General features: G+C 47.3%; 1 protein-coding gene across 15 annotated transcripts in view; it reads right to left on the bottom strand.

The window, feature by feature from the left end:
- The window catches only part of dysf (dysferlin, limb girdle muscular dystrophy 2B (autosomal recessive)), a 91424-nt gene that overhangs the window by 17498 nt on the left and 60205 nt on the right, over window positions 1-13721 (bottom strand). For 5 of the 15 annotated variants that reach the window (XM_064343782.1, XM_064343785.1, XM_064343783.1 and 2 more), the window contains one exon: window positions 8242-8313. The exons of 5 other annotated variants lie outside the window; for them this stretch is intronic. In XM_064343782.1, coding sequence (XP_064199852.1) covers window positions 8242-8313 — 72 coding nt within the window. The remainder of the gene's footprint in view (window positions 1-8241; window positions 8314-13721) is intronic. 5 more of the 15 variants (XM_064343784.1, XM_064343787.1, XM_064343789.1 and 2 more) reach the window with 1 other exon arrangement.

The raw sequence follows: 13721 nt of genomic DNA, 5'->3' as shown, positions 1-13721 counted from the left end.
ACTTGTCTTGGAATCCAAAAAGCACAATGATGAACTCCAACTCTAATGAATGTTCATAACAAAAAAATAGAAAAGAAAAAGATTCACAACACTCCACTTGACTGACATGCTTTACAATGGCATGCATGAATAAAAACTAAGATCAGTTTGTTTGCAATCATGCTGACATAAGTGAAACACTATCGACTAAATAAATTCCCCATTTAGTCAAAAGTGCACCTACTGTATAGAGATCATGAAAATCATTACCATCTTTGGCCATCACGTAAAGTTTTGATTCACAATTTGAGGAGGGCTTTTCATCTTAATGTATGGTATGCCATTTGGTATTATACCCAACTTACCCACTGCATCCTCTGCGTCTCGCATTGTGTAAAAAGGATAAGGTTAGAAAGAGCATGGATGGTTTATAATATTAGTATTTCTTTAAGGTTTAGCAAATATGGAAACTGGAACAACTTTCAGCTACACCATAAAAAAACGTTGTCAACTACTTTTTAGTTGTTTTATGGCATGCACATGCATAAATTTACACTGACATTGTAATAGGTTTGGCCACATATGATTATTAATAAGGGTTCTGCAATGTTTAAGATGAACAATGGGAGCACTTTGTCCTGTGACGTGCGTACCTATTAGCACCTGACTCTATGTGGCACAAACTGGAGAAAATCTGGGGTAAACCTCAAAGTGAATTATCCCCACAATCACAGAATTATTCCCAGAACCAATCCCAGAGGGTCCAGTGCACAGAGACAGATTAATGGGCCTCTTAAGCAGAACAAATCATGTTTTCAACCAATCTTTCCACCAGCTACGGGCAAGGAATAATACAGAGGAAATGGAGAGAATCAGTCACAAATTTCACCCAGTTCACACCCACCATTAGCTCCACCACCAGACCCAGTGTGTGAAAGGGATAATGACTGATTCCAACCTCACTGAGTGAATCCAACATCCAGTGCTCTCTGAAACACACATGCACACACACACACACACACACACACACACACACACACACACACACACACACACACACACAAACATGCATGCATACACACACATACAGACACAAATGCACACATACAATTACAGACAAATAAGCACATGCATATGAACATAGCATACATACACAAATATGCTCCCTCACACAAACACACACACACACACAGGTGCAGACTCATCACACACACACACACGTGCACACACACACACGTGCAGGCGTCCCTCCCGGTTCGGTGAAAGTCTGAAATTGCGGAGTAACCCAATGTTTCTCAGCAGCGTAACGAGCTCTGACTGAATACCAGACCAGGCTCTCCTCTCTGACATGTGTGCCATTTAACTCCACCGCAGTCTGACTGGGAGTCTGCCAGGCAGGGAATTCGGAACCCGGTGCCAACAGACCAGGGCCCCCTGGCTGCCAGTTCCCATCATTCAGGGGCCAGGCTGAGCAGGCTCCCCTCCTCAGGCCCTTTAACCGGACCCAGTCAAACATATTACTGAGTAACCTCTGGATCATCAGGAATGAGACAAAATTCTAATAATGTGACAGGAGATGATTAAAAAAAAAACACTGCGAGCACTTCCAACGCTACCCTTTATCAAACGTTTATATTTAGGCCGTAACAAGGGCAAGCTTTTTCCACATTGCATACAAGCAATGATAATGAACATGTACAAAGTCGTATGACAGGACACTAAAACTCAGGGGTTTACCCAGAATCTACTTTCAGGAGAGCCGGAACAGTAAAATAGCATGGAGCCCTCCAATTTTGGCAAGCGGCACGTTTCTCACAGAAAGAACACAAAGGCCAGCCAGTGCTGACGACACCATCCGGCCCCAATGTGGAAAACCGCAAGGAAAATACCAAAAAAAAAAAAAAAAAAAAACGACTAAAAAAATGATCACAAAGATTTTGAATAGCGCCAGGGGACAGATTATCTAGTGCAACGGTTAACTCAACACATCATCCCAACAGCGAGACCCCGCACACCCATTCTCCCACACAGGGCCAAAGCTGGAAGCAGACCTATGACGCAATAAGAAACAGAACAAAGGTCCCTAACATGGCCGAGGACGGCTATGTGCGTGTCTGCACGACAGAGCGCGCTCAGAAACACAGCAGAGACTTCACCTCACAAAGAGACTTTCAACATTTTTCTCACACATGCCCATGCCCACGCCCACGGCCTGCGTTTTTCCAAACCTCTGCCTGCATTGTGCTCAAACAGGAAGGTAAAGGGAATATTGTAAAGCCGCAAGGTTTGGCGAGAAGGGGAGACTTGTTTTATTCGTGCATTTTTTCCAATGATGTCACTGTGCAGAAAAGGAGCTGCACGTGCTGGGCCCTGGCCAGTGTTAAGGACCAGGGGGTCAGAGGTCAGGGGTCAAGGGAGCGAAGCTAGCGCTCATAATAGCATAGATCCAGAGCTACGGGGTTGAAAACCACCAGACTCTGGACCAGCATAGCCGCCGCCACGTCGGCACGCTCGGTAAAGCCAGGTACACGGCAAGGGGGTTCTCTGTTCTCTTCCAATTCTTTTACAGAGGATCAGCCAATGCAGAAGAACTGGCTCACGATGCAGCGGTTCGCTCCCCAGCTTCTGCTCTTACACCAGGTCTGGGGCCCGGGGCTCTGCTTCCGTCTGCCGCCCCCCAGTTACATCTGCGGGGATCTAATGAAGTCAGCCTTCGCTGTCATAACAAGGGCTACGGGCTGGGATTCTGTCTGTGGATGTTTTGAGAGCCAAAGAGCGAGAGAGGGAGAGGTGTTGGGTGTACTGTATGTGTGTACAACGATGGTGGGCTGCACACTGGATGTGCCAGAGTCCAGGGGAATGTTGGGTGAGCTGGAGGAGAGAGGCTGGGGTTGAAAAAACCCACATGGGGGGAAATGATGGTTGAATTCACCCAGGTGTGAAAAAAATGTTTGGCTGATTTTACCTGGGTAGGGGGAGGGACACTATTATTCATAGAGACGGTCTGTAGGTGAATATTCAGGGGTGAGAACCACCTGCTGAGTAAATATTGGTGGATGAAAGGGGGAATATGGGTGAATATTCACAAGTAAAAAGAGAGTACTGGGTGAATATTCACAAGTAAAAAGAGAGTACTGGGTGAATATTCCTAAATATACAGGATTACAGAATGAACATTTCTAAATAGAGGGGATTCTTGGTGAATTCTGCATGAAAACACAAGACATGGGGCAGAGGTGGAAAGTCCAGGGGTCAGAAGTAAAAGTCCTGCCATGTGTTTCTTCCTCCCATGAACTCAGCCGGCTGATTTCACTAATTAGTTCTATGTACTGGTTGAAGAATTGTGCTAATTAGCAGTTCCAGGTGACTGGAACAAAATACTGGGGAGCAATTTTACTTTCTGGATTTATATGTTTATTATAAAGTAAATTTGGTTTGCCATTGCTTTAACTAGCATGGGGGTGAAAACAGGGAAACTTAATATTCATCTACAGTGAGTACCGTAATGCTTGGGACAAAAGAAATACAATATCTTAATTTGGCTCTGCATCCCACAATTTTAGATTGTAATGAAACAATTTACATGTGGTCAAAGTGCAGATTCTCAGCTTTTATTAAAAATGTATTTTTTTTTATACATTTGGGTTTCAATTACAGCACGTTATATACATAGTCTCTCTCATTTTAGGGCACCATAATGGCTTCACAGGTGTTTCTGATTAGACAGGTGTGTTCAATTGCTTTCTTAATGCAGTACCAAGCCTTGATTCTAGGCTTTTGGTTGCCTTTGGAGTGTATTATTGGCATTTGTCAACATGAGGACCAGGGTTATGCCTATGAAAGTTAACAAAACCATTATGAGTTTGAGAAATAAGAAGGAAACAGGCCAAGTGATGACTGGCCAAGTCATTCAACAAATCTGAATCCAATTGAACGTAGATTCTGAATCCAATATTCATATGCTGAAGAGAAAACTTTGGGGTAACAAGACCCGAAACAAGCAGGAGCTGAAGATGGCTGCAGCACAGGCCTGACAGACCATCACCAGAGAAGGTATTCAGCATCTGGTAATGTCTTTGGGTCACAGACATTTTTAAGCAGACACTGCATGCAAAGGATATGCGACAAAGCACTAAACATGACTACTTCCATTTATGTGACATTAATATGTTCCAAACACGCATAAAAAGTGCTGTCATTTCAACATGGTGAAACCAAAATGGATAAAAATGTGCTTTAATAAAAGCTGTGAATCTAAACTTTAATCAAATGCGAATTGTTTCATTACAAATCTAAAATCTGTAAAATACAGAGCCAAATCTTTGTCCTAAACATTATGGAGGGCACTGTGTATCACATGCATTTAGGAGATGCTCTTATCCAGAGCATCTTCTAAATACATACAGCTGGATGTACAATGAAGCAATAAGCAAAAAAATTAAGTAGTTTGCTCAAGGGTACAACACCAGCTTCCTACCTGGGAATCAAACCTGTAACCTTTCAGTTATATACATTATGCTACACTGCCATTTGTATTTATCCCCATCCAACAGAACTAACCATGAACACCCTCATATAGAATGAGGAAGGGAGCCCAAGGAGAGAAGAAGGTAACTGCAGGTCATTTTCACAGAGCTCAGCTCTGGAGGAAAGTGGACGAAACTGTCCAGGGAGAAAATAAATCTGGCTGGAGGACGTACCAAAACGCACACTGTGGAAAAAACTGCATGAATCCAAGTCCATTGGCCCTCCATTATACAGAAAGGAATGATAAACCATTCTGAAACAGCCTTTGGGGAATTTGTCACATGCAGCCATAGAAATGTGCAATTTGTAAATTGAGCGCAGGTTTCAGCTGGTCCAGACTGGCAAGAGGAGCCCCCCCCCCTCCTTCACCCCCCATCCCGAGTTTAATAAGCAACTCTTTTGGCGGCACAGCCGCATGCCAACGTCTGAATGCCACATTCCCACTTTGCTGGAGAGCCCAACGGAGGCTGTGATCCAGAGTAATTGTGGTCTGCGTAAATCGAGTGCTAATTTATACAACGTCGCGCGGCACGGAGCAAGCGCATGGGCAGATCTTCTGAGAGCCAGATTTTCCAGTGCATCACGTCTCGTGCGTAACATCCACCCACGGCTCTCTGGCCTACCGTGATCTGCAGTTCACACTCTGGGTCATGGGGTCTATGGTTGCGCATGTAACCATTTGGCTAAAAATAGTGAAACCGAGACAGAGAGAGAGAGAGACTGAGAGAGAGCGAGAGACAATCTAAAAGATTGTAATATTTATACAAAGTATGTCTGGTTAGTGGATTAGCAGCATCATACAACTTAGCCGCTTTGCATCTGTGTGTGCGCACACATACATGTAGCCATGCACATGACTTTGCACACACTACCAGCATACACATATGCATATACAAACACACACATAGACACATGGTGTACGGTATTCATGCACCTCTTTGGTCAGTAATTGCTTAGAAATATGCAATTGGCATTTAGGCACATCGGCTGCTGTACGTTCTCCATGACTGGGTCTGTTTCAGACGACCCCAGCCTGTGCGTCTGCCTGCCTGGGCTCTCTGCTTCCGAGCCTGGGCATTATCCCTGCAGAGAGCGCGACGTATAGGCAGAGGAATTCGGTGAGGAACGCAGAGTGGTTTGGGCTCTCTCTCTCTCATCCTCTTTTTCTCTCTTTCATCACCCCATCGTGTGGTTTCAGTCAGATCTGCGTCCAGACGAGCCGGTTCGTCTCTCCTTCCAGATCACGGAGAGGCTGTCCCTCTTGCCGTGACTAATGAGGCTTAATTGCCCTTTACGTAGAATTTGTCATGATCAGAAGAAGAAAAAAGTTGACAAAGGGGATTGGGGGGGGCTAGCCATTACTCAAGCTACTGTCAAACGGCAACGACGACAAGGGATCAAGTACAGATGATCTGCATCAGGCTCCCCCGAAATGTGAAAACACATTGGCGCAAGGACGTGTCACCCCGTTCCCAAAATCACATCAAGCTGCTGCAGCTCTGTCTTCCTCGGAGCAACGCGACACACCGTAAGATCTCCTCTCCTCTTCTAAAGCCTGAATCTTTAAAAATCAAATCAGAGAAAAACTGATTAAATGCAATCGTTCTTTCTTTCCTCCTCGTCACTTTTTTGCGTCTCACGTCTGGCTGGAGGGATACGCGTCGGGGATATTTTAACGGCCTTATTTACTTTGGCGTTGGGGAGAGAGAAAATTTAGGTTTTGATCATCTGGTTTGAATATTTTCTAATAAAATAAATATCTTTGTTTGCAGAAAGAGAAACCTCCATATCTTGGCCAGCGGGACAAAGCCAGTGCTACATTTGGAGCGTGATATAAACAAGTCACTATCAAAGGGTCCGAATAGCGTCTCAGGCTGGAAAGAGTCGCTGGGCCTGTGCTGTGACGCTGGCGGTGAGAGAACCAGGTCACATTTGACCCGATTGGGCTTGACGGAGCCAAACCCAGTCTGTCATCTCCCAGAATCTGAATCCAAATATGTGTATGAGGACACAAACACACACACGCACACACACACACAAGTGTGCACACACACATTGACAAATGCAAAAATGCACACGTATACGCACATACACATACATATTTACTGACACACACGTGTGTACTCACACACATGTATGCATGCATACTCACACACAAACACACGCACACACATGAACACACACGCAGCCACATGCAAAGACACATGTGCACACACACATTGACACACACACGCAAAAATGCACACATACACACGCGTATACACAAATACACACACACACACACAAGTACACACACGTCCGCACACACACGCACACACACAGCAATTTCATTTCAAATTCCAGAGTTACTTGGAGCTCAGATAAAAACCCCAGCACTATGTATTATTCAATTAAGCTTCCTGGGGCTTAATTTGAAACAGTGTCCATCGCATTGGCGTCGTGGAAGAGTGCGCTGTAACCAATTTCAACTGTAACAGAAGAGGGTTTTATAGGCTCAGATACAAATAATAAAGCAAATTTGGTTTGCCATTTGAAATGAAACCTTTAACTAGTATGGGGGTAGGGGTGGGGTGGGATGGGGCGGGGCAGAGAGCTGGCAGGTAGAACAGAGGCCAAACCACAGCATTCCCAAACTTCACGATCAAGCCCGGTCAAGGACCACCACCCCCCCACCCCCCGACAAACCGTGCAACAGAGCGGAGCAGGGAGAGAAAGGGGAGCCCCCAGGGAGAGAAAGGGGAGCCCCTGCTGCAGTTGGGTCGGTGGGCAGGACCCCCGCTGAGGCTTATTTACACAGCGCCAAATGCACTCTGGAGAGCATTTAGCGCAGAACCCTCCTCTCTAAGCACTAAATCCCCCCGGGCTTACTGTAACCAGCCAGTGGAAAAGGTCTGAGAGCCGTGCAATGCGAGAACCGCACCCTGGCCCACACCGCCTCGGAGAAACTTCTGGAGTTCATAATAAGAGCAAGAGGCACTGCACAAAAAAATAAACAAATAAATAAATCAGGAATCTGCGTGCTCTTACCTTAACTTTCTCAAGCATGTTTTCTGATTGGATTATGTTCACTGCGCTCCGATAGAGGGGCTTTGCTGAAAGCAGTGCGGCCCAATAACAGTCTCACCACCTTTACATGACAGGAAGTTGAGCATGTGGATTCTGATAGCATTTCGCCCCTTGAGCCCAACACTGCATAGTTGCAGTGATGTCATCCATCTCCCTGCGATTACTCTGCTCCCGATTGGTGGAGCGGACAGCCGCATTGAACTCCGGAAGACATTCTGAGGCAGTGTTCAGGACAGACCACGACAGACATGGTTTCACTCCATTTCCTCTGACATCATCGGCCCCAGCGCCAACATGGCCACCGCTTAAAGACACTGTGAACACTGTAAATAGCTGGGGTACAGTCTGACTCAGGGGTTGTCCCAAACAGGGGCCAGTGGACTTGGGGGGGGGGCACACAAAGCCTCTGTTTATTATAATTATTTTTATATACAGCAATGGGAGTTGACAGAATGAACTGATAAAATATGCCACTTTTAGTTTGTCGCTTTTGTCAGAGTGTTTTGAGTACTTGTCTTCCACTGGACCTGGGGGGCAGTGTGTGTGCACATACTGTACCCTCACAGGCAAGCAGACAGAGAAAGAGAGACAGAGAGAGAGAGAGAGAGAGAGAAAGATAGACAGAGAAACAGAGAGAGAGAGAGAGAGAGAGCAGGACAGAATCAGGACTACCATACGTACATGGAGACTGGTTCGTGAGGATGAGATGTTAATAATGGCGGAGCTGGAACCGTCTGCAGGCTATAAATCAAAACCATTTGGGTTAGCTGATTAGGAGCAGTCAAGGCAACAGCGGCTGGAACTGAATCATTCCCTTGACCTACCGTCCCATGCAACTGAAAATATGCTAATTCAAATGGCGTAAGCATTCAAGTGACAGCTTGTCCATTGTATTTATGAATTTGGCCCAATTAACTCAAGGCAGAAACAAAAGGCTGTGGTTCAATTCCAGCTGGTCTCAGATCAATGGCACACACTCAAACACGCTCAGATACACACAGAATATACACATACACATGATGCAGGCAGGATAGCAAGAGACGGATGATTCTAAATGGAATGTCATTTGTCATATCAGATAATAATACCAGAAACCTGCCATTGAAATGTTATTGAAACTGTTGAAATGTTAGAATGTTGTGATAAAAAACATGATTGTTTTGTTTAATTATTACCATAAATTACCATACTCACATGTGAACCCACAAACACACACACACACACACACACACACACATACAAAGTAGAATATAATGTGGTTCAAATGCAATCTTGCATGATTGAGAATGCGATAATGTGAAAATGTTAGAGAGCTGAGATTCAGCTGACATTTTTAAACAGAAGAGATCTGTCTCAGTTATTTATGAGGTTCCATTTAGAAACTATCATACTTTTAAACAGGATTTGGACACAGTCATTGGTGCTCATGTCCATGAAAAGTAGTCTCAGGATGCATATTGGGCTGTGAGCCCAGCACAGGCCCTACTCTGACTCTGCTCTGACCCTGCTATGACCCTGCTATGATCCTGTTCTGGCTTTGCTATGACCCTGCACTGACCCTGCTATGACCCTGCTATGACCCTTCACTGGCCCTGCTCTGACCCTGTTATGACCCTGCTCTGACCCTGCTCTAACCCTGCTATGACCCTGCACTGACCCTGCTCTGGACCTGCTCTGACCCTGCTATGACCCTGTTATGACCCTGCTCTGACCCTGCTATGACCCTGTACTGGCCCTGCTATGACCCTACACTGACCCTGCTCTGGCCCTGCTATGACCCTAAACTGACCCTGCACTGACCCTGCTATGACCCTTCTCTGGTCCAGCTCTGACCCTGCTATGACCCTGCACTGACCCTCCTATGACCCTTCTCTGGCCCTGCTCTGACCCTACACTAGCCCTGCTCTGGCCCTGCTCTGACCCTACACTAGCCCTGCTCTGGCCCTGCTCTGACCCTACACTAGCCCTGCTCTGGCCCTGCTCTGATGCATGGAGGACGGAACCCTGTACCCAGACCCCCCTCTCTTTGGTTTGTGGTGAGAAAGTGGTCTGCAGTCCTTGGCTCCCCTAAATTACTCCGAACCCCCTTCCCTCTGCAGCTCTTCTGTCATGTGAGCTTATTTATCATAACGTATCAATGCCCTGCCCCCAATCCCTCCTCGTTACTGACCTATCATCCCCCCCAAAAAGCAACCTTCCCCCTCATTTGCAGAAGCAGCCTTCCCCCCGCCCCTGCACCTCAAATAGTGACCCCTTCAGGGAACATGAGTAGGCTGGACTACAAAACCAGCACCTGACCACAGACAACTGACCATACATACAGACTGACTACAGACTACTGACCCTACATATAGACTGACCGGAGACAGTCAAACCCCACAGGAGAGCATAATCTTCTGAGAGGTTTGCTGCCTGTTTAGTGTGGGACTGCACAGCAAAAAGCATGAGTCAGTTCTGATAGTACTTTAAAAAAAAATAGACTTCCTTTTAACTGGTGGAGACTCACATAAAGGGTTGAATTAACACTAAACATTCCACCGTGTGTGTGCGTGCATGCATGCTTGCGAGCATGCGTGTGTACAGTTTCCAATTAATAATGAGGAGAGCATTAGAGAGAAGATATAGCCCAGCACTCCTGTCTCGGTGCACCTAAAATGGGAACTGCAGGCTCATGACTCACTGTGTGTTTTAGGTTTAATTTTAAATTATTATTACCCATCTCTAAATGAATTACTGATCATTTTTGGCATTGAGTAATTCACCTGTTCCTTGCCAAAGCTGAGGTTTGTGAATTCCTGAGAATCTGCAGTTTTGAGCAGTGGGCCAGCTGCTAAGCCCAGCCGTTTGGTCTCGACTCCTGTTTTTGTAGCAGTGAAATGTTTGAGGGTCACACCGACAGTAGTCTTGACTTAGTCAGAACCCTGCGGTCGTCGCTCTTAAAGCAACTTTTCACTCATAAACCACATGGAGGTCCATCCTAACGAATTTGAATCACCAATAAAGAATGAGTTTCTGAAGCATTTCTTATTTTTCCTGGATAATTTTCAAGAATCAGCTATATTTTTTAAGTATGTCTCCAATAATCATTTTACCAGATTCACAGTGGTGAAAGCAACTAAAACCCTCTCTCTCTCTCTCTCGCTCTTTCTCTCTCTCTGCAGCACTACCGTAATTGGCTGCAGACACAACATAGCTCAAATTGGTACCAGAGCCATTGTGCTGTAAACGTGCCATTGCCATTTTTGCGAGTTGTTCGGTATGAAAGCATCAGCCTCGTAAAATAACAGCCATAAAATTCATTCCATGAGGTAAATTAAAAATAATAATAATAATTCCCAAGCAGAAATTCCTCTGGAGACTCGTAGTGTAGCAGGAAAGTGTAATTTGTAGCTATTTCGGGGGATTGAAGCGGCCTATGATAAGTCTGTCCACCTGCAGGCTCTGGGTGGCCAACACTCCTGCAGTAAAATCCCCCCTCTGTCATGCACAGTCAATAAAGGCATCAAAACCCCGACTGAGCCCTTCCCTTACCTTCACCCACAACATTAAATAATCTCCCATAGTGCTAAAGGCACACATATGCTCAACGCTCTGGCAAACACAACTCAGGAAGAAGAATAACAATAACATAGACGAGAAAAGGTCTCTCAAACCATCTAGACTCTTCATGTAGCCTACTGTCTATAGGGGTAGGCAAGGAGGACAGGACCTGTGTCTGCAGTCCACGCCAAACTATTTAATTAGGCCAATCAGTTAGGTTACCAAACATTTTAGTTATATTTTGGTGAGGTCAGAGGTCAAACGGCACAGAGGAGACTACGAGTGTGGAACGGGTTTGTTTTCCCCCAAGACTGCCATCCAAGGAGGCGTGCCCAGCTGGTATGTGGACAAACGGTAGATAAACAGTGCCCCAGCACAGTACAGACCATGCTGTAATTTCACTGACAGAAGCAGTTATGTCACATCAAAATTGGGCATTGAAAAATCTCTCTTTCCCTAACCTCCTCTCCTTTACAAGAAAAAAAAAAGCCCAAAGCACTGACAGCTGAGGGCAGGAGTAGGGAAAGGGGGCCGTGTCAAAAAATGAAGGCTTATGTTGCACGACCACGTGCACGCCCATGCTAAATGCTACTGGATCCATGATCAAAGGTGTGGGAGGCGAACAGAAAGCACACCAGGGTGCTGAGTGCCAGCCGGTCAGGGGGGTCTAAGCCTGGGGCCTGGGATCTTAATGTCTGGGTCCTGGGGTCTGGGGACGACCAGGGGGGCGCCACGGTCTCCCGAACGGAAGTCATAGGGCCGAGGGCACAACATCCCTGCTGCCACCGTGGCGACGACTGTTGCCATGGCGATGGCTTTCATTGTGCACTCCCTCTCCCCTGGAGCCGACCCAGGGAGGGGATGGGAGGGGGAGGGGGGGGTGAGGCTGTTGTGGCGCCTGTGGTGAGAGGGGTGGGTCAGGCGGGGAGCAAAATTAGCCACATCAGAGGACGGCCCGTTACAGCGCCTGCCGGAGTATAGTGCCAGGGCATTAGAGTCATGCGGAGAAACCCAAAAACGGGCCCTCTCCGCCCACTCTCTCTTCCCTCTCCAGCACAGCCTAATTAGGACCAGGCCCTAGGTTGGCGATTCTCTGTTTACGTGAAGGATCGCATCACGCTGCGCCATCGCAACGCAGCATCACGCCCCCACCCCCCGGGTAACCGCGAAGACCGCCGATCCCACACCCAACCCTCCTCCTGCCCTCAGGCTCCCAAAATAACCATCCGCTCCCCGCATGAGGAGCACCGTTTGACCTGCTCACGATCGCGGAACAAACGACAAAAGCCGAGCGCAGTCCTGTCTCTCTGTGGAACTGCCTCGCCTCGCTCCCTCATGCAGAACACGTGACAGATACGTCCGTCCTCACCGGCGCACCGCGCGACCACAGCGCAGCTTTCTGTACGCGCCCGACAAGGGAGGGGGCGAGGGAAGGGTTAGGCTTGGGTTAAGTTTCTCCTAATGCACAAGAGAGTTTATTTTAGTGTTCTCAGGTTTTTAAACATGGAGCACGGAGTTCTAGTGCTGGAAACTATTGGGTTTTTTCCCCCCTATCCAGCCCAGGGCTTCAGCTGACTTGATCAGACAGAAGGTCAGACAGTCATACTGCTGCTTGCCCTTCTCATAGACCTTTGACATGTCTTTCTACTAGCAGGAAAACCCCAGATTCAGGAGCTGGGTCTTGAGCCTGCCCATTGTAGATGTCTAGGGATAATACCAATAGGGATGAGACATGACATCACCTTTCTGAGAGAAAGCAGGCAGGAACACAACCAACCACAAAGTATGTTGGTAAGACTAATATAGATGGTGATTGGTGGACTTTTTCCAGCCATACTTCGGAGATCTCTGTGGGAAATGCTAGATAGGAGTTAAAAAGCATCCTCCGATCACCATCTGCAGTGTTCTATCGGTTGTTACCAATGTATTTTTGTGATTGTACTGCCTCTGAGACGTGAAGGAACAGGGCTAGGGGGTAAAATAACGATGACTCATCCGGCCATTGGCCACACTCGGCGGCTGCCTCTCATCCTGAAAGAGCGCGCGGCCTTGATGGTCCAGTGACGAGGTTCCAAACAGTAGCATAACAGCGGCACCTTTCTGTCGTGGTTGCTCACTTCCTGTCTGGGAGGCATGATGGGAACGCGGGGAGAGCCGCCAGCGGCCGAAGCAATCCGGCCTCGCATTCTCCAGCTCGGAGAAACCCCAAATGTAAATTACATTAAGTAAGGGGGGGGGTGGAGGATTTGGATCCCCACTACCCCCCAGGCCTCGCCACAGCACCGCAACATGACAAGTGGTAAATCAAGCCGCCCCCCAAACCATTACGCCACGCTTGAAACATCCTGCGCTTCGGGACCGCGCTGGCGAACGTGCGCACGTCTGCATGCGTGCGTGTGTGTGCGTGCGCGCGTGTGTGCGCCAGGGCACAAACCTCAGGACGCAGGAATCCCACATCGAGAGCGACACGCAGCCAAAGCCTGAGGTTTCGATGCGCGGCACGTCTTACTCGCATTAAAATGTCTCCCGCGTTAGAGGAGCCGCCGCAGCGAGGGGGTCGGTCGGCCTTGCCTTTTCCCCTGCGCACATGCCCAGAAGACCCGCAGCCT

This window comes from Anguilla rostrata, chromosome 7, assembly GCF_018555375.3.
Source record: "Anguilla rostrata isolate EN2019 chromosome 7, ASM1855537v3, whole genome shotgun sequence".
Classification (NCBI taxonomy): Eukaryota; Metazoa; Chordata; class Actinopteri; order Anguilliformes; family Anguillidae; genus Anguilla; species Anguilla rostrata.
Note: the sequence above shows the minus strand (reverse complement) of the source record. Positions and strands in the feature narration are given on the sequence as shown.